The following is a 27485-nucleotide window of genomic DNA, read 5'->3' on the forward strand; positions in this document are numbered from 1 at the left end:
GAAGGTTTACGCACAAAGGTTGCAATTGGGTTGAACCACAGGTACTACAGGTTACACGGAAAGGGGGAGGATGTTAGGATATTTCCGTTCCACCTTAAAAGGGAGCAGGATGTTTGTATAACAGCCTGCGTAAGTTCCTGTCTCACAGGATGTTTATGTTGTAAGTTCCTTTCGTTTTCTGCTGTTTTGCCTGAGCAGTCGGAGCAGACGGTCATGCTTTTCTTTGTTCTGACCAATGCCTAATAAACTGTAAATATGCATGTTCTGCTCTCTGCTTGTGCAACTTCCTGCTGTGTGAATTCTGCTGATATAGTGTGCACTAAGCCTGAGGCTTAGTGTCGCTGAATTGCTGATATTGCCTGACTACGGGAGGTCGATGGATCGTCCGGCACCGAGCTTGGGGGCCAAGATGGACTTTATCTCCCTGGCAGTATCCCAACAGTATCCACATTGCACAATCTGGCAAAGAATACGCCTGGTGTCCCTGATCCCCAAGGCACAGAACCCCCTAATGCTCACGAGTGTGGAAAGTCCCCAGCTTCGTTAGCATTTGCTAATTCAATTTCCTTGGTGCCCTGCAACTCCTCTATGCAATCTGCTAATCCTGATATCCTGAGAGGTCATGCAGCTAATATGCTCTCTTGCTAAGGGTGATAATTAAATTAATTAGACATACTCCATAGGCTGTGGAATTGGCTGAAGAATGTATTAACCCAAAATTGTAACACTGGTTTCAAGCTAAGTTTATTATGGCTCAGGAGATGAGGAATGACTGCTGCCACTTGTCGTTGAGCCCCTGACCTTTGCACTGTACAAGCTAAAGAAGAGATGGAGAACTTGTGGCTCTCCAGATCTTTTGAATTTCAACTCTCATCAGTCTCAGCCAGGGGTGATGGGATTCGTACAGCAACTTCTGGAGCTGGGTCTTCGAGACACGGAGACTTATGGCTGAAACCAGGTTGTGCTGTGGCAGGCAGGTAGAATCCAGGCACCCATTTCTTGGCTGTGCTCTAGAGGCATGCAGGCAATAGATCTATCATTCTGCCTGCTTGCTGGTGTCGTCCAGCCTTAGGATTCCATTGTTGCAATCCATCATCAAGCTCTCATTATGATAAAACAGAATAGCAGCTATAAGATTCTTAAGGCAGCGATCCTATGCCGCTGAAATTTGAGAACCCAAGGTCTGCCACTGCATATATTTACCCACCAGTTTGTTTGGAACGGTGATGGACAGCAGAGCTAGGCACCCTTTTTTAAAGTGAAGAGCCTGTTTGTACTTTTTAGAGCACTACTAGAACCAGTAGCAGCTGGAGTGAGATGGCTGCAAGCCATCAGTACCAATAACAGCTTTATCTGTCATGGAGTGGCTGGATGCTGAGGAGTGGAGGGAGACACCAGCTGGGGAACCCCCAAGGGAATAAGGCTCAGAGCCAGGGGATTGGTGATGGGGCAATAATGCACAGTCAGAGGGAGATGAGGATGGAGCCACAAGATACAGGACAACAGAACCTTAGCTTTCTGAGGAACTGAGAGAGGAGCCTTAGGGAGCTTGAATCGCAACTGATTCAATGGGGCAAGACCTCCTGGGATGGGTTGCTGTGAGCACCAGTCCGAGCTGGTTTTGTTTCTTTGAAGAAGGTGTTAGCATCACTGACATTGGGTGCTTTATCGCTTGACCTATGCCTGACTCCTGACACCGTCCTACCACTTTATTTGTTGCGACAAAAATCTTCTTTGTCTCTCTCTAGCTTAAAAGAAGGTAAGAACTAATCTTTTCCAGAGCACTGTGGTTTAGAACAAGTTCCTCCAACCCACCCTCCATAAATTTGCTGTTGAGTTTTTAAGCGTGTGTGTGTGTGTGCTATGCAGCGCTAAGTGGCCTGGCAACGTTCTAATTAGCCTGACTTCATTTGCCTGCCATCCCTTGTAATTTTCACAGAAATGTTATGATTAAGTTGTGCTCTGCAGACTGGAGGTCACCCTAATCTAATAATGTTTCTTCCTCGTGGCCTCCAGCATTAATGAGAGCAGAGAAGGCTGACTACCTGGCAGTTTTTCATTGTGTGTTTGTGAACCACCCCATAGTTTCCATTTTTTGAAAAAGTGAGAAATCCATTTTGACGCGGTTTTTCTTCAGTTCCTACAGTTATACTAATATAAACATTGGGAGGGGACGAGATGGTGGAAACTCATGGCAAATACCTCCCATGTGCAGTCTTTTGTATTGATATAGGTTCCCCATACATTTAGAACCGTGATTTTCCAGGGTTAGTCCTAGTGATGTGTAGCCATTGCACCGCTTGTGCACCAGAACAATGCAGAATTAAACTCTCCCCGCCCCCAACAGCTGATGCACGAGGATGGGGCACCAGTCTGGGTTCACTGCTGCTGTTGGATCTTGTAGCACTTCAAAAATATCATACCCCATAAGTGTCCCCCCAAAAAGGGACATCCCATTTTTTTTCTTGAGGGAAGATGGCAGCCATTTTTGGTGCCATGATATCAGGCAATTTCGCACCATGATCTCCCTTGAAATGGTGCTTTTTAGGGGGCCAGGATCTTGCGTGGCATCCCAAAATGTGTTATTTTTCCCCAGGGGAAAAACGTTGTGTGAAATCGTGTAAGATCACAGCGCCCAAAATGGCACTTGATGAGAGGAGAGGGTGCAATTCTCCATCCACCCCCTGTAGTGACCTGATTTGTATAGATCCACTGAGGGTGGGTGTGTCCTGCATTTATATTTATCCTGTACAAGGCATATGAGTATGTTTGTGTGAGAGTGTGGGGTGCACGTGCCCATTTTGGCCATGCTGATTACTGGCATGAGGCCCCTGGAGGACTGACCAAAGATTAATATGGTCCTCAGACCAAAAAAGGCTTGGCTATTGCTGTTATGATAATAATTATATTTTTTATATTATTATTATTATTATTATTATTATTATTACTACTACTACTACTACTACTACTACTACTACTACTACTCCCATCTGGCCAGGTTTCCCCAGCCACTCTGGGCAGCTTACAGCATATATGAAACATAATAAAACATCAAACATTAAAAACTTCCCAATATAGGGCTGCCTTCAACTGTCTTATAAAAGTTATGTAGTTCTTAATCTCCTTGACATCTGAAGGGAGGGTGTTCCACAGGGTGGACACGACTACCAAGAAGGCCTTCTGCCTGGTTCCCTGTAACTTCGCTTCTCGCAATGAGGGAACCAGCAGAAGACCCTCAGAGGAGGACCTCAGTGTGTGGGCTGAATGATGTGGGTGGAGACACTCCTTCAGGTAAACTGGGCCGAGGCCGTTTAAAACTGTTATAAGAAAAACAACAACTGCTCCTTTTCCCTTATGGGGTATCCAAGTGCCTGTATAGAGTAGGTTCCCTATTGGTAGGAGAAAATTACAGAGGCCAACCAGGGAATATTGAGAAGCAAAGCAGCTAATAGGCCTGATCTTTATCAAACTGTTGCAACAGGATCCCCCTCTAAACCCTTGCAGGAAGGGAGCAGAGGAACCCCAAACAATGGTGTGCAAGCCCTTATATAGACTTTTGAAATTGCCCACCCTGTAGCTCAAGACCCCCCCCAAAAAAAAAACATCACAGAAGGAGGCGGTCTCCAACAGAAATACATCAGGGAGGGCAGTCTACCACAGAAATCCTGTTTGTCAGGATACCTGACAATGGTCACTGATTGCTCCACCTGGGCAGCCTGGCCATTCCTTTTGAGATGCTAAATACTTAGTTCCTGAATCCAGGTCACAGGCCCACCCTATTCATACACAAATACGCCCTTTAAAGACAGGTTTTGAGTAAAGGGAAAATGGGGAGGCTTTCCTATTTCCTTCCTCACTGCAGAGAATATTTGAGGTCACCGGAAGAGTCAAAATGAGACGTTAGAATTCCTATAACAGGCTTTAAAGGTCAACACCAACACTTTGAATTGTGCTCAGAAATGTACTGAAACTAAAGTCTTAGGGAGACATCCCACCCCACACCCCAGCATTACCAGGGCAAAACAGAAATTTGAGACGTGTGCTTTAACAACGGACGATAGCCCTTGTGGGAGATTATGAAGACGGAAGTGGATGTAAATGGATCTGAAGCGGTGCATCTTAGAAAATGGAGTTAAGAGGATGGCTGGATCGTGTTATTCAAATAATCACGATGTTGGTTTTAAACAACTCTTTGTCTGGGATCCTTGGGGTGAGGCAGGTGGCTGGGGAAGCCTACTCTACTGGTTTAAATGGGATTGTTATCCTATATGTGTTTTTTGAGATTACTGTACCTGGAAATAATAGAGGATGAAACAAGAAAAACTGGTCAGAGAATAAACAAACAAAAACCTACATGCTGATTGTTAAGAGAAATGTCTCCTTTGTTTGCCTCTGTGTAGGTTTCTAATCTTTTTTTCCTCATGCTATTTTTTTTTTAAAAAAAACCTGCTTTGTGCTTTTTATCTGTTTCATTTACTTCCTCCTTTGCCCAGTTAAAGTTCTGGTAGGCGGGCTTCAAAGTACTGGGGACAACAGCTTGCATAACTTAATCAACTTCTGAAAGCAAAAAATTTATCTTCCCAGCTCTCTTGACATTTTTGCTCAAATGAGGTGCACAATGCTATTGCTTGATAAATTGGTATGAACCTACATTGTTGGGATAGCTCTTTTGTCTTGCCATTTTTGCAGCTCTACAACCTCTAAAAAATACTCTTGAAAACATTCCCACCCCCACCACCCCCGGAAAATGTCATTAGTATAACTTGCTGTTGGCAAGCCTGTATATTTATTAGGGTTAAATATGCACTGAAGAATCTTTAACAGAAGTCTTATGTACAGACACCAGACGGAGATAACCTTTATTTTCAGGCTGTGAAAAGTTTCGGAGGCCGATTTCTACACACTTGTAAATGTATCAGAGTAGCCTGGCACCCTCCCCCCAGCCTGTCAGTTGGCAGTCCTAGGCTTTACGCATCAACAAATTCTTATATAAGGGTACTTATTTGCAAGTTACTTCTTCTATGCTAGGTGAATCGGCCTGGTAGGATCTGCAAAGGATAATAAACTAGATTTGTTCCAAACGGCAGCCCCAAGGCTGTCTGCTCTATTTGCGTTTCACTAGAAGGAACCTGAGGACAAGAGCACAGCTCATTTTGGGACTTCATGTGGCTTGTTTTGTGCTGCAACTGCTCTCATCAGCCCCAGCAAGCACAGCACAGTGAAGATTTTCACAAGGAAATAAAACATTATTGCCTGTTAAAGTCTGCGCATTAACCTGCAGTTAAAGGCATGGTTACAATGACCATGTTCAAAAAATTCCAACCCCACTGAACCCTCTTCTGCAGTCTAAAAAAGCACATAGATTTCATAGAATCGTAGGGCTGGGAGGGACCAACAGGGTCATCTGATCCAACACTCTGCAACACAATAATATTTCACCCAATGTGAGGCTTGAACCCACAACCCTGAAATTAAGAGTTTCCTGCTCTACCAACTGAGCTAGCAACTACCTTGCAGTTAATAATTACCGGTTTATGAAACTGAAGTTGCAATGTCCAGTGATAAAGGTTTGACTGAAGCATATAAATGGAGAGATACAAGCAGAATGACAAAGCAGCTGTGTTCAGACGTTGTGCTAAACTGTGATTTATTGTGAGCAGGAATTAATCTAAGTGAGCCTTGGGGTTGTGCACCTCCCCACTCTCCTCTCCTCCTCCAGTAAGATCAGAAGCTTTCACTTCAATTATTTTATATCAATGGCAGCTTAGCTTTCTGTTCAAATTCTAAATTGTGGTTAATCTTTATGAACAAACTATGGTTAAGGCTAACCACAGTTTGTCAGGTTCAAATAAAAGACAAGCTGTGCTGAATAAAAATGGGACTGAAAGCTTTCAAATATCTACTGGAAGGGTGGGGAGTGTGCGAAGCTAAGACTTGCCATGACTCATTCCCATCATGATAAATCATGGTTTTTTTGATGAGTTCAGACTGCAATACTAAGCACACCTGCAAGGAAAGAAGTCAGATTGAACTCAGATAGGGCTTACTTTTGAGTAATCACACTTGAGATTCTGTTGCATGGGAGACGTTTAAAGCTATATATTTAAAGTTGAAAATTACAATTTAATCTAACCTGACAGGTATATGTGGTAAAGTTTTGTTTTTGTAATTCCATTGTCTAATGGCACTGCCTATTTATGATGCTAATAATGTAAGAGAATCCCCCTTTTCGTAAGGTCACTATAACCAGAATTGTCAATGATTCACCGATTACCCAGCTGCAGCAATGCAACAGTAACCAAGAAACCTTTTTAAGTTCTTCCTTTCAAAGACAATCAGAAATGTGCGTTTCACGTTCTCAACATTGTGAAATTGAAAACTATTTTTAACTGAGTGGCAGTTAAGGTCTGAACAAATTGCTATGGCCATGCTCTGGGTCTTGGTGCAATTACTGCTTCAACATGCCACTCCTAAAGGAATTACTTTGAAGCAAATTTCATTTCCTAGTATGTGTATTTAGGATTTCTGCCCAAGCATGTGATCTGTGGTTGGAACAACTTTTTTCTGAAAGCATTTAAACAACAGAATTATAACCTTATATCCCAATCTCTCTCTCTCTCTCTCTCTCTCTCTCTCTCACACACACACACACACACACACACACACACTGACATCTCATACAATCATAGAATAGGAAGGGATCCTGAGTCTCATTTTGTCCAACCCGCTGCATTGCAGGAATATACAGCTGTCCCTTACGGGGATCGAACCTCCAACCAGGGTTTTTTCCAGCCAGAACTCAGTTCCGGCGCCTCTCAGGTGGGTGCTATTGCCATTATTAAGAGAACAAGGGAGGCATTCCCGGTGAGTTCTGGCACCTCTTTTCCTAGAAAAATAGCACTGCCTGCAACCTTAATGTTGTCAGCACCACGCTATAGCCAGCTGAGCATGGGTGTGTGGAGGTGCTAACCTATAACAATAATTAACATAAAGGCCTTCATCCAGTAAGAGCTTACTTCCAGGAAAATGTGTTCAGGACCACAGCTGTAGGCAATAATAGCAACGCACAGATAACACAACCTTACGCATACTTACTTGGAACGTCAATCCCACTGCATTCAGAAGGGCTTGCGACCGAATACCCATGCGTAGAATTACAGCCTTCCTGGCTTCATAAAAATATTGCAAGAGCATCCTTTAGCATAATTGAAGCTGTACTCTGAAGGACCCTTATTTTGGAATGCAACTTATTGAACAATAGAACATAGAAACCTGCCTTATACTGAGTCAGACCATTGAGCCATCTAGAGCAGGGGCTCTCCATGGTTTCAGCTGAACCATTCACAGCTCTACCAGAAGATACTGAACCTGGGACTTTCTGCATGCAAAGCAGATGTGCTAGCAGTGAGCTGCAGTCCTTCCCCAGGGGTGAAATTAGGCTTTATTCCACCCAGGTCAAAGACCGAATTTGGCACACTCACGCATGCACATACAGGCTGGGAGCCTCAATGATGCCCCTCTGGAGGCTTCACCCAGGGCAAAAAAACCTCAATATCCCTCCTGTAGTTATGGCTCTGCCTTCCCCAGTGGGATTCAGCATGGGTTTCTGATGCTGCCTGGAGGAAAAGCTCTAATCATGGTTTGCGAATTTTTGTTTTTTAAAAAATACTTCATGGCATGGGTCCAGGCTTTGGGAAATTGTCTGAATCAGGCCATTATGAATTCAAGGCTACATTTCACAAATATTTTCACATAGTTTCTGGGAATGCTGCAACAAGGAGACACACAAACCCCATACATAATTCAGGAAGGAGACACAGCAGTATTGTTTGGCTGAGATTGAGATATGTCACTATCTAATTTATTCCAGTATATGTTATTATGAACTTTCATTCTCCTGGAAACAAATCGCAATAAATTTAAACAGCAAATGTGATACAGACATTTTCTGTTTGGAAAAATATTTTTTAAGAGAATCACTGATATTTGTTAGTATATATTTAATTAAATTTGACCATTTATGATGTATGTTAATAATACAAACACAAAAGTGTTAAAGCTGCAGCATGACAGAAAGTATGCTATGTATTTTTTTTTTACTGGAAAAGCATTTTAACCCAATCAATACACAAAGCTATTCAGCAATGAAATGTGAAGCTTTCATATGTATTTCATCTTGCCTTATGGATCATTTCCAGAAGACAAATAGCTCAGGATCTTATAGCATCTTAAAGACTAAACAGATTTACACTGCAATCCTATGCATGTCTCATTAGTGGTAAGCTTCAAGAGATTCAAAGAAACTTACCCCCAGGTGTGTATAAGATTGCAATCCTGATTGCGGTAGCAGTTTTTGTGGATTAGGACCCTGCCCCACTGCCTTTGGCAGATGTAATATACACATGGATTCAAAGGGGTGAATGGTAATTAGCAAGGAGATGAAAAAGGTTTGTGATATTTCTGTATCATGCCAATGTAGAGCTTTTCAAACTCTGGAGCATGAGTCTCATTCAGGTGGACCACAAAAAGGCTGTGAAGCAGTCAATAATATCCATACCTAGTTCTCTATTTGATTTTTTAATAGGAAAATATATCAAGGCTGTTTTAGGCAGGTCTGGATTATCAAACAGACCAACGCTGCCTAGAGTCCAGTTAAAAGAGGCCTTTCTCAGTAGCCTGGCCTACCGTCTGCAAATTTGATGCTGGCTTTGATAATAATGCCACTGCTGAAGGGGGTAATGGAATGTTGCTGTTTTATTTTTCTCCATCCATTGAATTAGAAAGACTAAAGTATAGTTACTTAAATAAGTTACCTACATGCATTGATTTGTAAAACAAAGTTGTGATACACCGAGATCTCAAATGGACCACGGTAAATAAAAGTTTGAAAACTGTTAGATGTAAGCACAGTAACCCATTCACAACTTCAATCAATTGCACAGTGCTAACATGGCCAAAGGTGTTAAAACAGCAAAGCAGTTGAAAAGACAGGTTTTAAGACCCATGACTGCTGTTGTAAATGACTCACTGTGCATTCATCTTTTGTGCTTTTAGCTTTTCCATAGAATGTCACAGATCATCTGCGCATTTTATATTTCATGTCATTCTGACCTCACTTTCCACTCTGTGTAGGTGAGATATTCACACATTGTGTAAGGGCACACAGTACATCTAAGAAAATGAGTTCACAAAAATTCATGCCACAATAAATCTGTAAATCCTGCAAGTGCCAATTTTGCTGTTTTCCCTCAATATCAGAAGTGATGGCCAAGTGCCATCTAATGGAAATGTTGTAGCACAGCATCCAATATTAAACCAGCAAAGGTTTCATTAACATTATTTTTCAAGTTTTTCAGATTTTCACCTCAATTCACAATTAATTAAGTCCCAAAATGATTGCATTTACCGTATTTACTCACATCTAATGCTCACCTTTTCTGGCCAAATTATGTTGTGAAAATTAAGGTGTGCATTATATTCGATGGCACATTTACATTCGCCAGCAAATAATTTTTTTGGTTTCAAGGTTCTGAAAACTGAGATGCACATTAGATTTGATGGCACATTAGACTCGAGTAAATACAGTAAATCTGTTTGACTGAAGTCAGTGTGACCGAACCACCTTACAGACCACTCACAAATATTCCCCAATAGAACATTATTTCTGGTAAGAATGCTTAAGATAGGGTTGTAAAACATTTTAAAGTCTGAATCAGTGATATCAACATAATTTCCATGTTTAGAGCCAAGGGGAGAAAATAATTAGATCTGACATGGATCTTGATCCTTCAGAACCTACTCTGGCATTCTTCCTTTTTTTCTTGTGCCCCCTTTGCAGGATATATACAACGGGTTACTTTTGGGATATCAACTTGCAATGATTGAAAACCTACCATAGTATATTAGCAGCAATCCAAGGTTAAGTGGCTAAAATCCCATCCTCTAATGATTGCAATGATACCAAAAAGTGCAAAGTGTCTTCAGAGATGTAACCACTTAGCTGCAAACTGCCAAATTCTTGGTTTGTTTCCCAGTGCATTGTCCCTCTTCTTTCTGCAATTCTAAGCTTTGCATCTAAGCCAGGTCTGCTTAAATGCAAAACTTTAGCTCCTAATTTCTTATGAATTCCCTAAGAAATTAGGAGCTGAAATTGGGAATTAAAAGTCATTTTCAGTCTCATGAACGGTGTTGTGTCTGATTGTGGACAAATCACAAAGCCGTGACACATAGCTCAGTTGGTGGAGCATGAGACTCTCTCCCAGCCTTCATTCCCCTATCTGGAAAATGGGAATATTTCTTTTGGCTAATGCAAGGAAGATCATAAACAATTTAAAAATGGAAAGGAAGCATGATGGGAAGGAACAATAAACGACAACTCATTATAATTATTTAAGAGCAGTTTATATTCACCCCAAAGGCAAATAAGGGTGGTGGAGGGAGAGGGAGAGAGGGGTGGCAGAATATACTAAGATACAGTGATTCATAAACTCCCGCTGTCCACTTTACCCTGACTCAGTTCTTATTTCTACTACATGCACTTGATTTTGCCTTTCCATGAGAGGCTAAGGGTGTCATTTAAAAATAAAAGGGTTTCGCCTTCCCTGGGTCTCCAGGGTCCTGCTCAGAGTAACTCCACTGAAATTAGCAGACATTCTCATTCATTTCAGTGGGTCTACTCGGAGTATGATAAATATATAGTTATATTCCATCCTGTCCCTGGTAGCGACTAGGTCACCTGAAGAGCCGAATGCCTGCGATATGGAACCAGAAGTACTGTAATGATTTATGTGCAACTCTTGGGTTTCTTCGGTTTGGTAAAAATACATTCTCGTCGCCTGCCTGATGACGTCTTTTGACTGGCAGGGCACGATCAAAGCGCAACTTGGAATCCGCTTCCGCCGCGTGCCCAAGCCGCGTACCCAAAATACCTCAGCCCCAAGTTTTCTCGCGCCGCCCTCGAGCGCCAGCGGCAGCTGCGGTTGCCTAGCGACCGGGCAGAGGAGCAGCCGTTGGGAGGCACGTGACCTCGGCAGCCGCGCGAGCCAATTGGAAAGAGGGCGGGCGGGCGTGGGCGGCGGCAGACCAATCGGCGGCAGGCGCGGCGTCTTTTAAACGTCTTTTGCGCTGGGGGACGGCTGCGTGTTCCGCTGTGTTTGGGTCGTTTGGCCGCCGCGGAGCGCGGAGCGATGCCGAGCCGCCCGGAGGACTACGAGGTGCTTCTCACTATCGGCGCCGGTTCCTACGGCAGGTGCCAGAAGGTGAGGCGGAGGTCGGACGGCAAGGTGAGTAGAGGCTGCGAGCGGGGGGGGGGGCGCCCCGGAGGATTGTGGGAAACGCGGAGGATTGTGGGAGCCCTTCTGAAGCCATGCGGAAGGGCAGGGCCTAGGCCAGGGGTGGGAACGCTGTGCTTCCCCAGATGTTGTTGTGTTACAATTTCCATGATTCTCTCCGAGCATGAGAAGAGCCCTACTGGATAAGGCCAAAGGCCATATTATATTATTAGTGTTATTATCAGTACTTTTTTCTTTAAAAATGTTTAGGGGTACTCTCATGTTGACTCAAGAAAATAACCATTTTATAGAAAAAGAGATGCAGTAAATGGACAAAAGTACAAAGATTCACAAAATGTTTAGGTGTATGCGTAGCCCTGCATCCCCACAGAAAAAAAAATACTGATGATGATGATTAATTTATTTAGTTATATGTCATCAGATAGGTCTCTACTTACACCCAGAATTTCAGTGTCAAGGCCAGCTGCTGTAAATTAGAGCAGGGGTATCGTTTTTCAAGAATGGTCCAGCAGCTCTCTTAAACATAGCAGTAGGAGCAGCAAATACAGTGCAGGAAGAAGTTTTATCTGCTCTGCAGTTCCTCCGGCTACTCCTTTTTCTGCTGGGGGTTTCATCCAGCGTCCTTCTCTCATAGTGGCCAGTGGGATGTGTTGGGTTGAAATAAACGACAGACGAGTAGCAAGTGTCATATGGGAGGCATCTCTCGAGCAAGTCTCGGGGAGTCCCTTTTATTGAATATTACAACATTGCCACATATGTGCTTATTGCTGATTGGTTAACACAAGTACAAAGCAAAGGTTGCATATAAGCATTAATCATGAATAGATTAAAGGGTGGGAAAGGGAACACAGAACTAGACAGGCATGAAAACCTCCTTATTAAATTATAACTAGTGATTGATATAGCAAGACTTAAAAGGACATAACAATTACTTTCCAATAGATGTGGTCAACTATGCATTAAGAACAGGTCAGGGTACAATGTTTTCATGAACTCAATGTGAACTGAACATTCTAGGGTGATGGGGGAATGTGCAGAAGCAAAGCTTCCCTTCAGGGATGCCTCAGGGAAGCCAGTAATCAAGCCCACTGCTATTGTTCCCCAGTGACTGGTATGCAGAGATATGCTGTCTCTGGCACTGAAGGTGGCATGCAGCCATTGTGATGAACTGATAGCCTTATCAATGGTCATGTAGCCTGGAGCTGAAGGCAGCTGGAGTCTAAGGAAAGCTGAAGGCCACAAATTCACTATCCCTGTCTTAAAACATATGCATAGGGATACCACCAAAGAAAGCTTGATGCAAAACAAAGCTTGGAATCAGAAACAGACTTCAGTATTACAGCTCAGCCCTGGTGCAAAAAAAATTTCTCTGAGCTACCGCCCCCCTTTCCTGTTTTTACTACTGCACCACAACACAGGCCTTCTATGCAGGCTGTGTTCCTGCTATTTTTTTTCTTTCATGCCTCCCACCCTTACTAGCCAAATGTGTGGCCCCAGTCTTTGTACTTGTGGGTGAGGTGAAGAGGGACAAGATGCTGCTTTCTAGGGATGCTCCCTGAAGTAGAGGTGGCTCTATAGCGCACTACTTTATTTTCCTTACTTGATTGTTAGTTGCTATTGTGGGGTTTCTGGATGTTTCCTTCTGTTGGAAACAATGTGGTCTCTGACTTCTAATACTCTTGTTCAGGAACTGGACTAAGGTCTTAGTTGCTGCATCTCTGCTTCAGAAACAGTCTTTTTCTACCTGGACTTCTGGGCATGGGACCTGAGGCACCATATACCGGTACATATGCTAGCAAAAGCGTCAGATTGGTTCTGGCACGTGAAAGGATTCCCCAACCTCAGAACATTGTACTGTGTTGTTTTCTTAATTCTGCAGTTGTGCATTAGGTTGGCTAAACATTTAGAAGGAAGTTGCAGATTTTATTTATAAGTATGTTTGGCATGGGAAGATTTGCCATGAGCAAATTCTCAAATTACAAAGCTACCAAAAGTGATCCTTGCACTAATAAAATGAGGTGTGAATCTCTTGCTGTGGAAGCTGTGGAGAGATGAGGTCAGGTTTGCTGCTGTTGGATGCAGCGGTGAGATTTATATTGGTTTAAAGTAAGATGCTAGTCCACTCAGCTTTTAAAATCATTGTATTGTTTAAGTTTTTTGTATGTTTATTGTCTAGAGATGGCTTGCTCCTTTTTTTTTCAGGTCTTGGTCTGGAAAGAACTTGACTATGGATCTATGACAGAATCAGAAAAACAAATGCTTGTTTCTGAAGTGAACTTGCTTCGTGAACTAAAACATCCAAATATTGTCCGGTATTATGACCGTATAATTGATAGGACAAATACAACACTTTATATTGTGATGGAATACTGTGAAGGTGGAGACCTGGCAACTCTGATTGCAAAATGTACAAAAGAAAGGTATGTAAAACTTCTGGATTATCATGACATTATCTTGTGCTGTAGGTCATTAAATTTGTTATGAGAGGTCACAGGTATTTTAAGCCAGCAACCAGAAATTTTGAGTTTTAATTTTTGAGCCAACTGTCATTGAGGGTGCAAGATTATTGCTGAGCAGAGATGCCAATTTTTACCACACCAATTAAATTTTATTTCCCACTTGGCAAGATGTTAACCCATACAGGCAACCAAGTAGTTTGCTTTAAAAAGGTAAAGGGACCCCTGACCATTAGGTCCAGTCGTGGAAAACTCTGGGGTTGCGACGCTCATCTCACTTTACTGGCCGAGGGAGCCGGCGTACAGCTTCCAGGTCATGTGGCCAGCATGACTAAGCCACTTCTGGCAAACCAAAGCAGCGCACCGAAACGCCGTTTACCTTCCCGCGGAGCGGTACCTATTTATCTATTTGCAATTTGACATGCTTTCGAACTGCTAGATTGGCAGGAGCAGGGACTGAGCAACGGGAGCTCACCCTGTTGTGGGGATTCGAAATAAGATTACTTACTACACAAACTGCCTGCTTGTGGGAAAATGACAGTTTGCATGCACACACACTTTCCTAAGTAATTACATACTTAGTAAATGTTGTCTTTATTCCCTGTAATCCTCAGGAGGAATATTCCTGTGGATTCTTTTATTTATTTTTTATTACTTCAGTTTGTTTTTTTCCTTTAGAATAGGAAATCTACAAGAGAGTATCAAGGAAATGAGGACAATATCCTGTGCATTTTAAAACATTAACTTGGCTGTTCTAGATAAATGACCTGGCAACTAAAGAAATATACAGTGAGAGAGGCCTTAGCCATGGATATCACCCTTGTCAGTAGTGAACACTACAATACAGGTGTGATAATCCTACACAACATGATATACTAAATTTGAAATGCATCAAAATCTTTGACTCAAGACTTAAAAAATACAATTTACAGTTTGCTCAAAAGGAACTCATGTCCCTCTGTAAAATAGCCTAAAAGTTGGAATGTCTTGCACTTGGCTTTATAAAATTAAATAATGTCTAATTTTGTTGAGCTGGAATCCTTCTGTTTTGGCGCTGCATTTTCCTGTGTTTAAAAAAACTGGTAAAAAGTTTAGTCTGCTAGCAAGTAATGAAATGATTGTGGGGGCTTTCAAGTAGTTGCCCAGAGATAGAATATGCTTTATACTTAAACTCTTTGAGATAGCTACAGTTTGACATTGGGAAAATAAAAATAAAACCTGCAGTTTTACCCAATCCATGCTTGGATGAGTGATATTAGAAAAAGCTGTCTCCTAAATTCTTTGTCAGAGGGCCTGGAGCAGCAGCCATGCCTCTCTTGGATGCAGGTTTGTAGAAGATAAACAGCAACTTTAGATTCTGATCTACTCTAAACTGCTGTGCAAGTGAGACAAGAGTCTGCCTCTTGGACTTGGGGAAAGAGGCGGGGATTTTTCTCACTTGTGTGGAAGTTTGAATAAGATAATGACTAGCAGGAGAGATTCCTTGTCTGGCATGCATGCAGATTTAGATAATACTGTCTCTCTTCCAAATGCTCTGTGTACTGGAGGTCTTCAGAGGTTCAGCAATGTGGCAATGAGAAACAAGAGTGTCTTCTTTTCTTAACTGTTAGCATAATTGGGAAATTTCTGCCTCAAAACAGCACAAGGGAACAGGGAGATAATACCAAGGACAAATGGGATTTAGATAATAAGACAAGGTAATATTTGTGGGATTATTTCAGGGGATTATAGTTAGCTTTCAGTTACTTTCATGTATGTTTTTGACCAAAACACATATATCCAAAACACATTATCCAAAGAAATGAATGGCAACCATTCACTTCTACAGTATGGGAAAATTGTTGCACTTGGGGAACACCTGTTGAATGGGGGTGCAGTTTTGGCCCCTGGGGACTCAAGCTACTTCGCTTCACCCCTATTCTATCTGCATAGACCTATGTTTTGAGTTTCTTTACTAAAGTCATGGGATGTTTGAAAATGGGCTGAGAGAGAGAATGGATTTTGGCTTAAAGGTACTCAAAATAACCAGTTGTTTCTTCTTTCAAAAGACATTATGTGGAAGAAAACTTTGTCCTTCGTGTCCTCACCCAGCTGACCTTGGCTTTGAAGGAGTGTCACAGGCGGAGTGATGGAGGCCACACTGTGCTTCATCGCGACCTAAAGCCAGCAAATATCTTCCTTGATGGCAAGAAGAATGTGAAGCTTGGTGACTTTGGCCTGGCCAGGATACTTCACCATGATACCAGTTTTGCAAAAACATTTGTTGGCACGCCATATTATATGTCTCCAGTAAGTGTCCCATGATGAAAGCAACTGCTTTAGATTTTGAGCATTTTTACTTTGTGATTGCCAGATCTAACTTACCTTTCAGCAGCAGTGCCTTAAATTAATTGGTATCTAATATAGCATGTTTTGTTTTGTTTACTAAATACAAGTCAAAGTTTACCATGCTGTATGCTGTATAAAATATCTCCAAAATATCTTTTAAATAGCAGAAATAATAACTGAAATATTTAATAGAGAAGAATTAAATAAATTACACTGGTTTAAATGTTGTGTTTAGCTTGAAAATTATGGTAAAACTTGTAAATATTGACACAATTGTTTTACAATATTTATATACAGCTTGATCATAAAAAACTGTGTAGTTTACAAATAATAGAACAACACTGGAATTGTCCATAAGAAAAGTTAAAAGCAGGTAATTTTAAAAAATGCAAAACCTACTTAAAATCAACAGGGGGCTTAAAACATGTCAACTCATAGTCATGGAAATTTAAAAATACAGTAAGCAGCAAGTATGAGTTAGCACTAAAAGTGTTATTGCCATCATGGAATGCTACTTACTATGTGTTTTTTAATGCTTAACTCCTAAGTAATACTCCAGAATGCATACTGGTAACCAATTTTGTGGCCACATTTCATCTAATTTACAAACTAATTATTAATATATTCTGTACTAATATATTCTGTTTCCCCCCCCGTTAGGAACAAATAAATCGCATGTCCTACAATGAGAAATCTGACATCTGGTCTTTAGGATGTCTTCTCTACGAGTTGTGTGCGTTGTCGTAAGTATAGTAACAGCCAAAAGTTTCTAGGCAGGCATTTGGTAGCATTTAAATTCATTTCACAGTATAGCCATGCTCTTGAGAAGAAGCAACTAAATCAAAACATGGGCACCAAAACATTCTAGAAAGAACAAATAAATAAGAATTCATTTCAAGTTGATGCTGTGGTGAAGTGGAAGAGCATGTTTGTTCACTCTTTCTAGGCCTCCATTCACAGCCTTTAACCAAAAAGAGTTGGCAGAAAAGATAAGGGAAGGGAAATTCAGACGGATCCCATACCGTTATTCAGATCAGCTGAATGAACTCATCACAAAGATGCTGCACTTAAAGGTAAGGGTGATTTCTCAAGGGTACAATGGGTGGTGTCCAACGAGCTGCTGGTGGAAGCTTCTGCCCTCATTCTTGGCCTATTGCCTATCATATCCCCAAAGAAGGAAGTGTTTATGACCCTTCCATATTAGTTTTTGATGCAGCAGAGGTGGCTGCAGTCAAACCCAATCCAGACAAGTACTGTATACATAATTTGATCCCCAGATGTGCTGCTGCCTGAAAAAAAACCTGCAGTGGCTTGTTAAACGTAACATTTCTGCACAGTGACTATAATAAGTCTCCCTGATTTCAAGGATTACTGTCGGCCTTCAGTTGAAGAAATTCTGCAGAACCCTCTGATAGCCAGCCTGGTATTGGAGGAGCAAGGGAGAAACTTGGAGAGAAGAGGGCGACGATCAGGAGAGCAAGATAAAGTAGAAAGACTTTCCGGAACTCCAGTGAATGAGCTGAAACTGAAAGAGCAGCAGCTACAAGAGAGGGAGCGAGCCATAAAAGAGAGAGAACACCGGCTAGAACGTAAGAACTAATGCAGCAATGGGATGTGGGGGTTTGGATTCCTGCTCCAGCAGTGCCTTCAATGGGGAGTGGGATGCATTCTTTTGGTGACATGAAGGAAATGTTAATACAGTTCTTGCAAGGTAAAGGACCCCTGGATGGTTAAGTCCAGTCGAATTCGACTGGGGTGCAGTGCTCATCTCCACTGTCAGGCCGAGAGAGCCAGTGTTTGTCCACAGATAGCTTTCTGGGTCATGTGGCCAGCATGGCTAAACCACTTCTGGTGCAACAAGACACCGCAACAGAAGCCAGGGCGCACGGAAACACTGTTTACCTTCCCACTGCAGCAGTACCTATTTACTTGCACTGGTATGCTTTCGAACTGCTATGTTGGCAGGAGCTGTGACAGAGCAGCGGGAGTTCACCTCGCCTTGCAAATTCAAACTGCTGACCTTGTAATTGGCAAGCCCAAGAGGCTCGGTGGTTTAGACCACAGCACCACCTGCAACCCCCCACATTTCTTGCATGCATGATGTGGCAGCACATTTGGAATGAATGAGGGTCAAATCATATGTAACTTGGAATGCACCTGAATAGATGATATATTCAACTAATAGTTTCATGGTGCAATCATGGTGCCGAAACATGGTTGCAGTGACACTACTGTGCTTGCGTGTGTTTTCCGTTATGGATCTTGTTTATCCTTTTATAATAAGCCAAGGGGACTGTTCATAGAAGCAGAGGGACTTCACATACTATGCAGGTTGCATGCTGCTTTCCCCATGGGCCATTTACTGGTCAGAATAAAAAGCTGTCATAGGTGCACACTGTCTGCAGTTGGATAACATGGCTTGTCTTTTGTTCCAGAGAGAGAGCGGGAACTGTGTGTTCGGGAGCGACTGGCAGAAGAAAAACTGGCTAGGTTGGTTTTAAAATGTCTAAAAGTGTCTTGTTTTGAAAAAGGCTTTTCTTTTATTAACCAGCTCCTTTCTAAACAGGGCTGAGAACATGGTGAAGAATTACAACTTATTCAAGGACCAGAAGCTATTGCAGCCAGCGACATGCCCAGGTAGGAGAAGATGTTGGAAGCTCTTAACGGACTGCTAAACCCGGAATCCCCAGATGCTACCAGCCTTAGTACTAGTGACCTCTCTAGTAGCGCTCCTTCTATGGTGGATATTAAGTCAGCTTTCCTGGCAACTCCAGTATGTTTTAATACCGGTGGCAGCTTAGGATGGGCTTAATATGTGTATGAAGGGGCTAGATTGGATGACCACTGTGGGGGTACTTCCCTTTGCCGGTAGTAAATGCTGGATACTTGAACCTGTTGATGCTCCTCATCTGTATGGTAAACCATGACTTTAAGAGGAGGCTTCTGAAATGCTGTATACTGTGAATTCCTTGAAGGTTTGGTCAGGGGCAGAGGTGTTTGACATCTTTGCCACTCAGACAAATGAAGAGTTGGACAACCTAAATCTCTCTGCTTCTCTTTGCCTCTGCTATTTAACTGCTAAGCCTAGTTTAGATACCACTGCTACCCAAGATGGGAGGCATCATGACTTCAGTAAATATTTTCTACAATTCAGCTGTCACTTTCTAGTGCCAGATCTGTGTGTGTGCATTATACCTCTGTCTTCTTACATGTTTACGACTTGGAGCCAATTTTGGCTTACTTGAACTCTAAAATTAATCCTGAAATAAAATATATTTTAACTTACCATTTTGTAAATGGATGTGCAAAGAGGCTAATTTAGGCTAACTTGGGGTTTATATGATGGTGACTTACTAGTTAGTAGGTTTTTGTTCTTGGAGGCCATTTAGAATGGGCTGTACATCCTAATGCATATCCAAACTAGATAGTGATTTAAGCCTTATTCAAAAGCAGCCAAAATACAGGTAGCTTTTCTTTGATTGTAGTCTAGTCAATTTTTATATATCTTGCTTTAAAACACTGCAATTCTAGGTTCTATGCTGTTTTCTAGGAATATAGCCTGGGATACCATGAACTGATGCAGCTTGATTTTTTTTCTTTAAACTTGACTTTTCTTTGGGACCCCACCTCTTCATTTCAAAAGCTGTTTGTCAGGCAGCATGAGTGGCCTCATTTATAATAAACAGAAGCCTAAAACCCCATGTAGCTAGCTGTGTGGACTTCCGGAAGCCTACCAGAGTAACTGCCAAGGGGTGTCTAATCAATGCAAAACCCAAATTCTAGTATGTTGCTGTTTGAGCAATAGTCCTAGTAAAGAAATCCAACAAATAATGTAGCCTCTTTAAAATACTATTTTTCTTTGTGGATAATGGCTTTTGCTTCAAAATCACAGACAAGTCTTCGCTAATCACCACAAACTTAAATGATGATAGAATTCTTATTTATCTGATTTATCAAAAAGGAATGGTGTGATATTAAAGCATCCTCAGGAAGTGATCTTCTTTGTAGTCTTTGAATCAAAATGAAGCTTCTGCAAAAAAAGCCACTGTGTTTGCAACTGATATTTTTCCACTCCAGCTCTGTGTTCTAAGGGACCTGCTTCACTGGGCAAACCCACTTGACTTGAGTAATAATTTAACAATTGCATTATCTGGGTGATGCCCCTTTGAAACTAATGGACTTTAAGTAACCAAAGTCCATTGATTTCAGGGAGTACATTCAGAATATTACCTAGCTGGATGCTGTCCTATAATAATACAGCTCTTGCATATAGTAGCCTTTTATTGTTCCATATGCAGGCTGTATTCTATGTTGTGTATGGTTTTACTTATCATTAAAATATGTAATTTTTGGTTGGGGGTATTGAAAGTCCTTGAAAGGTGGGTTTGCTGAATTTGCCCAGTGTTTTCTGGGCCTTCACCTCTCCTGTGGCCAAAGAAATCTGAAAGCATTGCAGTTAAGCTGCATCAAAAAGGTAATCTACAGTGCCTTACAATGAGGTATTAAAGTCTATTCAAAACTATTGTAAAGGAGGCCTGACTAGTGGGCTCTTTTAAGATAAGAATCCCCCTTTACTTGCAAAAAATCTAATTCTGCATGCCCACTATTTACCTTTTTAATATACTTCTGATGTGAGAAATTGCTTGGCTAAATTACCACCATTCATGGTAAGCAAAGCTGTATACACAAGAGTCCCACTATCCAAACACAATACGTATTCAGGAAATCATTTGTTAGGTGAGTGTTCATGTAATTGGTCAACAATTGCCATAGATTCTTGTGGGGGGGAAATTCTAAAGCGTTGCCAGCCATGGAATTCTGACCCTAAAGCGACAACAAAGCCCCCTGAAACCTTGCAAAAGGCAAATAAGGAAAGAAAAATGCTCTTATTTGTCTAATCTTACCCCCACCCTGCCCATGGTTTCTGGCAAATGGCTGCCACAGACTAGCAAAACACAAGCAGCCTTAAACAAGCCTTACCTTTTATTTGTTTACAGTTCAACACACAAGTCTGCCTGTTTGAATAGCTACTTCTACATTCAGGCAATTCTTTGTGATAATGGTCCAGCTTGTGAATCACAGTAAACCACAGTTAATGGTTTGCCATGAGCATGCGGCTCTCCACTTGCGCTTCCACAATCCCACGATTAGTGTTATGTTCAAGTCAGTCATCATAGTTTGTTTCACTCCTAAGAAGTCAAGATCGGTATAATGGTGTGGCCACAGATTGGCAGTGCATTCCCAAGTTCTGGAACAGACATGAGAGCAAGTAGTATTCAGTATCTTCAGAGTTGGGACCTTCTCCTACCTGCTGTTCACTAGGAGTGTTGGACTATAACTTCATCATCTCTGACCATGCTGCTGGCAGCTGATGAGAGTTCAAAACATCTGGAGGGCAATAGATTGGAGAAGACTGCTTTTACCTAACTCAAGTTGGGCCATTTCTCATTTTTAGCTGTGTTCTTCTGGTTGCCCAATTTTCCTCAGTTCTCTTATGACTTGAACAAATAAATAAAAATATTATTGCTGCTGCTTCCAGTAGAATCTTCGGTTATGTCCATCAGTTGATAGGCAGGGTCAGTGCTACTTCCAGGGTCTAAACATTCCTTCAAAACTGCCAAATTACTGACCTCTCCCTCAGTTTCCCAGAAGAAGAGGATGAAGTCAGTGGATGTTACCTCTCCTTGTTGCATCATTAATAGAAGATGACAGCTGAAGGTGGGCCTGAGGCTTCCACGCATTGGCAGTGGGGTGCTCTCCTTAGACATGGGCATTGGCAGCTGCCCATCATTGCTGACATCTGACACTTCCCTTGACCAATGGAGAAGAAATCTGCTTCCAAATTGAAGACTGAGCTTGAGATACTTATACCATGATTACTCATTGCTCTTAGATCAAGGATGGGGAACCTCCAGATGTTGCTAGACTTCTGGCTCTTAGAATAGGGAGACCTGCTTTCAAATCCCTCCTCAGCTACAAAATTTGCTAAGTAATCGTGGTCCAATTTCTCTTGGCATAAACTGTCTCCCAAGCTGGCTGTGACCATGGGGGTATTCAGTCTGAGACCATGTCTGCACCATACATTTAAAACACTATGATGCCACTTTAAAAGTCATGGCTTCCTCCAAGCAATCTTAGAAGCTGTAGCTTGTTAAGGATGCTAAGAGTTGTTAGGAGACCCTGGTAGAGGAATAGGGATCGCCTAACAACTCAGCATCCTTAACAAACTACAGTTCCCAGAATTCTTTGGGAGAAGCCATGACTGTTAAAGTGGTATGATACTGCTTTAAATGTATTGGTGGATGTGGCCTGAGTTACTACGAAGAGCATAAACATGTAATAAAATCATTCAATGAAACCACCCTTTTGTGCCTCCTGTGCAGTGTAAAATTATAAAAACACATAACACTAAAACTCAGTAAAGGAGCAGTGTTATATATTGTGGGTGTAAGGAGAATATATGTGTGATGAAAAGTGCTCACTTACCAATTTCCTGTGTATAAACAATTGCCACACATGAAATTTAGCTTCTTCAACTAAGCATGTTTATGCTACACCCACTTGACATGGTTTTAAACTGGTTCATACTTGCAAATTGCTTCAGTTTTATAAAATAAAAGTGCATTGACCAATATTGTCCTTCAGAGGTGAATTAAAAGTAAGAAACAAGGCTTTTCATCTGTTGGCTCTTTTCCCCCCCTAGACCCTATTCTGAGTTTCCTAAGGCAAACGAAATTTATTTCTGTCTGTCTTTCACACACAGAAGATCTCTAAATGATAATCCTTCCCTTCACAATAATGTGTACACAGTCTAGAAGGCACATTCTCCCAGATAAGCCCTATAAAAGTACTGAACCCAGCCAGATGTGCAGGGTATAAATAGTAGTAATTTTATTACTACTACTGAACGCATTTGCCCATGTAACTAGCATGGTACACACACTCCCCCCCCAAAGGCAGTGATATTGATGAATTTTTTCTTACAAGGAATGTGGCAACTGTGGAACCTTCAGTGTAATCAAAATTTCGCCTTGTAGAGGGGTATGAACACTTGCAACCTTTGCTGAAAACTCAAAATGGAAGGAAGTGAACTAGGGGTGGCTGATCTCCGGCTCACCAGACATTGTCAGACTCCAACTCCATGGAATGGCCATTACGGAATGGCGGGAGTTGGGAATCCCAACAACATCAGAGAGCCAGAGGTTATCCACCCCCACAGTAAAGAATAAACTAATATTCAGTGAGTGAGAGTTAAGTATTTGAAAAGCATCTTTCTGTTTTTTTTAAGATGACGAAGCGCTGCCAGTCTTTCCTACGAGAAAAAAGAAGGTTCAGTTTGGTGACGAAAGTAAAGAAAATGCTCAGTCTGAGGACAGCCTGGAGAATTTCCCCCTCTCGAAAGAAAAAGGTTGTAATCTGAAGAAGCGTCTCTACGCTGCCAACCTGCGGGCTCAAGCCCTTTGTGAGCTGGAGAAACACTACCAACTCAAAAGCCGCCAGCTTCTCGGAATGCGCTGAATATTTGTGTGTATCGTGTACAGAACTGTGATGTTTTCAGTAGTGCCATTTAAGCTGATGTTTCCTGTGGCGTGTATGATGAAAAGCTGCGTAGGATGGTTTTAGAAAAGGTGCTAAAATAGTCTTTTAAACTCTATGTAAATAAATGTAAATAATTGTGTGGTTGTGTGCGAATAACTCTTTTCCTTAGAGTTTGCATTTTTATGCATTTGGCTTGCTAGTGTTGCATTGCTAGGCCAGTTCTAAATATAAATATTCATGGCGTGGTTAGCTAGATTTTTTTTTAATGATTACGATGTGATTTTAACAAATAGCACAACACTGGATATAAGATTTAAGGAAGTGATTCTGCTGCATCAGAAGAAGAAAAAAACCCTCACTTTGAATCTCTAATTTAGGTGTGTATAATAGTTGGATTTTTACAAGCATAATGTTGCACCTAGCACAATATCTGTTCCTTCTAATTAGCTGAATTACTCCCCCTGCAAAGTTTTCTGAAATGTTACATTGTTTAATGAAAAATGTTTAAAAAGAGGCAAGTATGTAATGTGTTCCAGGACATCCCCACAGAACGGAGTAGATATCAAAATTTGACTGGAGGAAAAGAATTTACAGGTAGCCTTTTGTTTAAAGACTCATTTCTCATGAGAGGTTTTATACATTAAATATGGTTGTACATGAGTTCTTACGTCTGAAGGAAGGTAATAAATTTCCCATGCAGGGAGATCTGTGGACTTCAGAGGTCAGGATGCAAACATACTCTTTGGATGAAGCAACATGTTATTAAAAGCAGAAGTGTAAATAGTCTTGTATGCCTTTTTGTCCTTTTCACACCTTGTGATGAATGTATGAAGCCACTTTTGATCTCTTTCGTTAATCCAAAACATTGGATAGAATTTAAATAGCTTAATTCTCCAATGGCCTGGAGGTGGTGCCCTTGCTCTGTTGATGTGGTGATCCAGACTTATGCCTCCGCCGCAAGTGTCTATATGTGAAATTAACGCCTGTCTGCTTCAGTAGAGCTTACTGTCAAATAAATTTGGCCCATGAGTTCAGCTTTAACCTATATTCACATGCCACATTATTTTAGAAAAGCATGGCCACCCAGCTCCTCTGAAATACATGCATGTTCTGAAGTAATGGGATAGCTGTTGTCTTCATTGCAGCCTGGTCATATGCACATGGCACAGGAGTTGCAGGCTTTCTGTCTCCTTAAAAATATCTCTTGCATGCGGACACACAATTTTGCATTACAGCCTAGAAATGGCTTATGTATCTTTAGTGAACACTGCCAGATAAGTGCTTGGTTTTCATTGGTTTGTGCCTCCCCTTTGCATACCAGTTCACAAACTACAAAAGTAACTGGAAATGTGAATTTTAAGCTGCTATAGCAACATGTTCCACTGACACTTGAATAGCTAGGTTTTCCAAACCCTTGCAGTACTCTTTACATCTAGTGCTGTTTTTCTAGAAAAGAGGTGCTGGAACACCCACCAATCCCACTCATGCTTTCACCACACAGCAGCTCCCCAGCTTTCCACCTTGCTCTTGGTAACTAGGGGAAATAATATTTCACCCTATCCATTCCTAGGAGCAAGCCTGCTCACAAGCAACGCCCCATGAAGCGTGCCTTTAACCTCAGCTCAAAGGGGCAGTGGCAGCTACCCTCCCTTGCACCCCCAGAAACAACCCACAACCAACTGTGGCAGACTTCTTGCTCTTCAGTGACAAGTCTAACCAACCTACCAAACCTGGTTTCTCCAACATGTTGCCGTGTTAAGGTCTAGCAAAGAAAGACTGGGGAGCCTAAGACTAGCATTCACCAGCCTATTGTGGCCTCAGAATAAATAGGCTTTCTGCAGGAAACTCATTACAGCTGTAGCAAAGTTCTTGCTCTTCATGGGTGTGGCTAATTGGCCAACAGGAAGCTGTTCTCCAGGTGCAGCAGAAATGGGCTGAGGGAGTCTAAGGTTAGGGTCCTGTCCAAGCCAGCAATGCTACTGCTATCTCCCGCTAAGGATTTGCTTGTCTGCTCAGAAATAAGTCCCATTGAGTTCCAAGCTTACATTTGGAAGCAAACATCCTTGGGCAGCATCCAATGTCTGCCCGCTTTCTGTTTGCACAACAGGACTTCTGGTCCCTGCTGGACCTGGAGATAGCAGGGACCATCTCCCTAGAACTCCCACGTGACCCCAAAATCTGCTCCAGAGATTTCACCCCCACCCAATTGAGGGCAGATTTTGTGGAAGGGGCAGCTGCACTGGGCAGCAGCGGAAGCGGCCTTCTACTGCATCTGACCTTTAGTCCATCTAACTCAGTATTGGGCCTATTGGCTGGCAGTGGCTTCCCAGGGTTTCAGACGTGTGTGTCACAGCCCTACCAGGAGAAGGAGGGGACAGACCTTGGGACCTTTTGCATGCAAATCACACAGTCCTGCTGTGAGGAGAAGCCACACTGCCCTAGCCAATGCACACTTGTGTTACGTTGGCTCACACCCATCTTGAAAGAGATTATCTCTGATTAAATTTCCACAGCACCCCTATGCAAATCCCATTCAATTGTTTTCCATGGGACTTGCATCCCACTGCTATGTATGCTTATGCAGGACCAAATCCTACTGCGTTCCTTTCCTAGATTAAGTGTGCATACAATTGTAGCCTCCATCCTAGCAAAATCTTCCCACTAAAAATGAAATCCCATTAAAATGAAATCCCATTAAAATGAATTCCCATTAAAATGAAATGGTTACATTGGATCCTATTGTATTTTTAATCAAAAACAACAAAAATTCATTTGCATAGGTATGCTTACTCCAGAGAAAGCCTCCTGGTGTTCAGTGGGACTTACTTCCAGGTAAGGCTGCAATCCTATACCCACTTCCCTAGGAGAAAGTCCCACTGAAGTCAATGGGACTTACTTCTGAGCGAAATCCATAGGCTTGCCCTGTATGTATATGTACATATATAGCAGACGTAGGGAACCTTTGGCCCTCCAGATGCTGCTGAACTACAATGTCCATCAGCCCCAGTGAACATGGCCAATAGCTAGGAATGATGGGTGTTGTAGTTCTGCAACTTCTGGCGGGTTATCCCCCTACTGTCATAAACCATTGAAAGCAAGCAATGCAATCCTATACATGTGTACTTCAAATGCTGTTGAATGAGATTTATCCTTATATAAGTGCTTATAGGATGGATTATAGCTTTAATTCGTTAAAGGTTATTTCAGATCACTGTTAGAATACAGCCAAAGATTAAATATTAATTTTTACGACTGCGGAACAGTTGATAGGCTGATATTAATACTGCATTAATTCTGTGCGTCATTTACACTGCTTTTCCATTTAATCTTTTCGGCCAAACAAGGTTGGAAAGTTAGTATGATAACAGCAAAGATTTGCCTGTATCTGACACAGGATGGTGCAGAAGGATAAAGGCCACGCTTGGGAATTTCTTTGACTTAATCCTGCATATAATCTCTGGGAAGTCGTTTTCTGTGACCATCAGTAACAGGCCCGTGTCACTAAATATTGATTCAGATTCGAAGCTGATGGAATTTAGAGTGCTTGTGATTTTGGGCTTGGTCCACTGTGTATACAGTATCTGCACAGATGCACATCAAGCATTTGTTTGGCTTCTTCAAACAAAATGGAACGAGACGTGATTTATGGGACCAGCACTTACAATCGTCTTCCCAGGTTGCTTTCTGTTCATTAAATGATTAGCATGCAAAGTTAATTTGCAGCCCTCGAGCTATTTGGCAAATGGGAAACTTGAGATTTTCTTCCTTGTCATTGCTTGCAGGAAATTCATGTTGATGTCTGCTGTTTTATATGACCCCAAGTAATTGAAATGTTTGTCTGTTAGTTCGGACTTGATTGTTCAGTGTCCTT

At 41.9% G+C, this 27485-nt stretch overlaps 1 protein-coding gene across 1 annotated transcript; it reads left to right on the top strand.

Annotated features, from left to right (window-relative positions):
• The first annotated feature begins 11074 nt into the window (after positions 1 to 11074).
• Positions 11075 to 24205, top strand: NEK2 (NIMA related kinase 2). The gene is made up of 9 exons (XM_053383239.1): positions 11075 to 11282; positions 13494 to 13711; positions 15796 to 16036; positions 16736 to 16818; positions 17022 to 17148; positions 17442 to 17664; positions 18511 to 18565; positions 18642 to 18712; positions 23364 to 24205. The coding sequence occupies exons 1-9, from the start codon at positions 11187 to 11189 to the stop codon at positions 23591 to 23593; spliced, it is 1344 nt and encodes a 447-aa protein (XP_053239214.1). The 5' UTR covers positions 11075 to 11186; the 3' UTR covers positions 23594 to 24205.
• The last annotated feature ends 3280 nt before the right edge of the window (positions 24206 to 27485 follow it).

Source organism: Podarcis raffonei, chromosome 3 (genome assembly GCF_027172205.1).
Source record: "Podarcis raffonei isolate rPodRaf1 chromosome 3, rPodRaf1.pri, whole genome shotgun sequence".
Classification (NCBI taxonomy): Eukaryota; Metazoa; Chordata; class Lepidosauria; order Squamata; family Lacertidae; genus Podarcis; species Podarcis raffonei.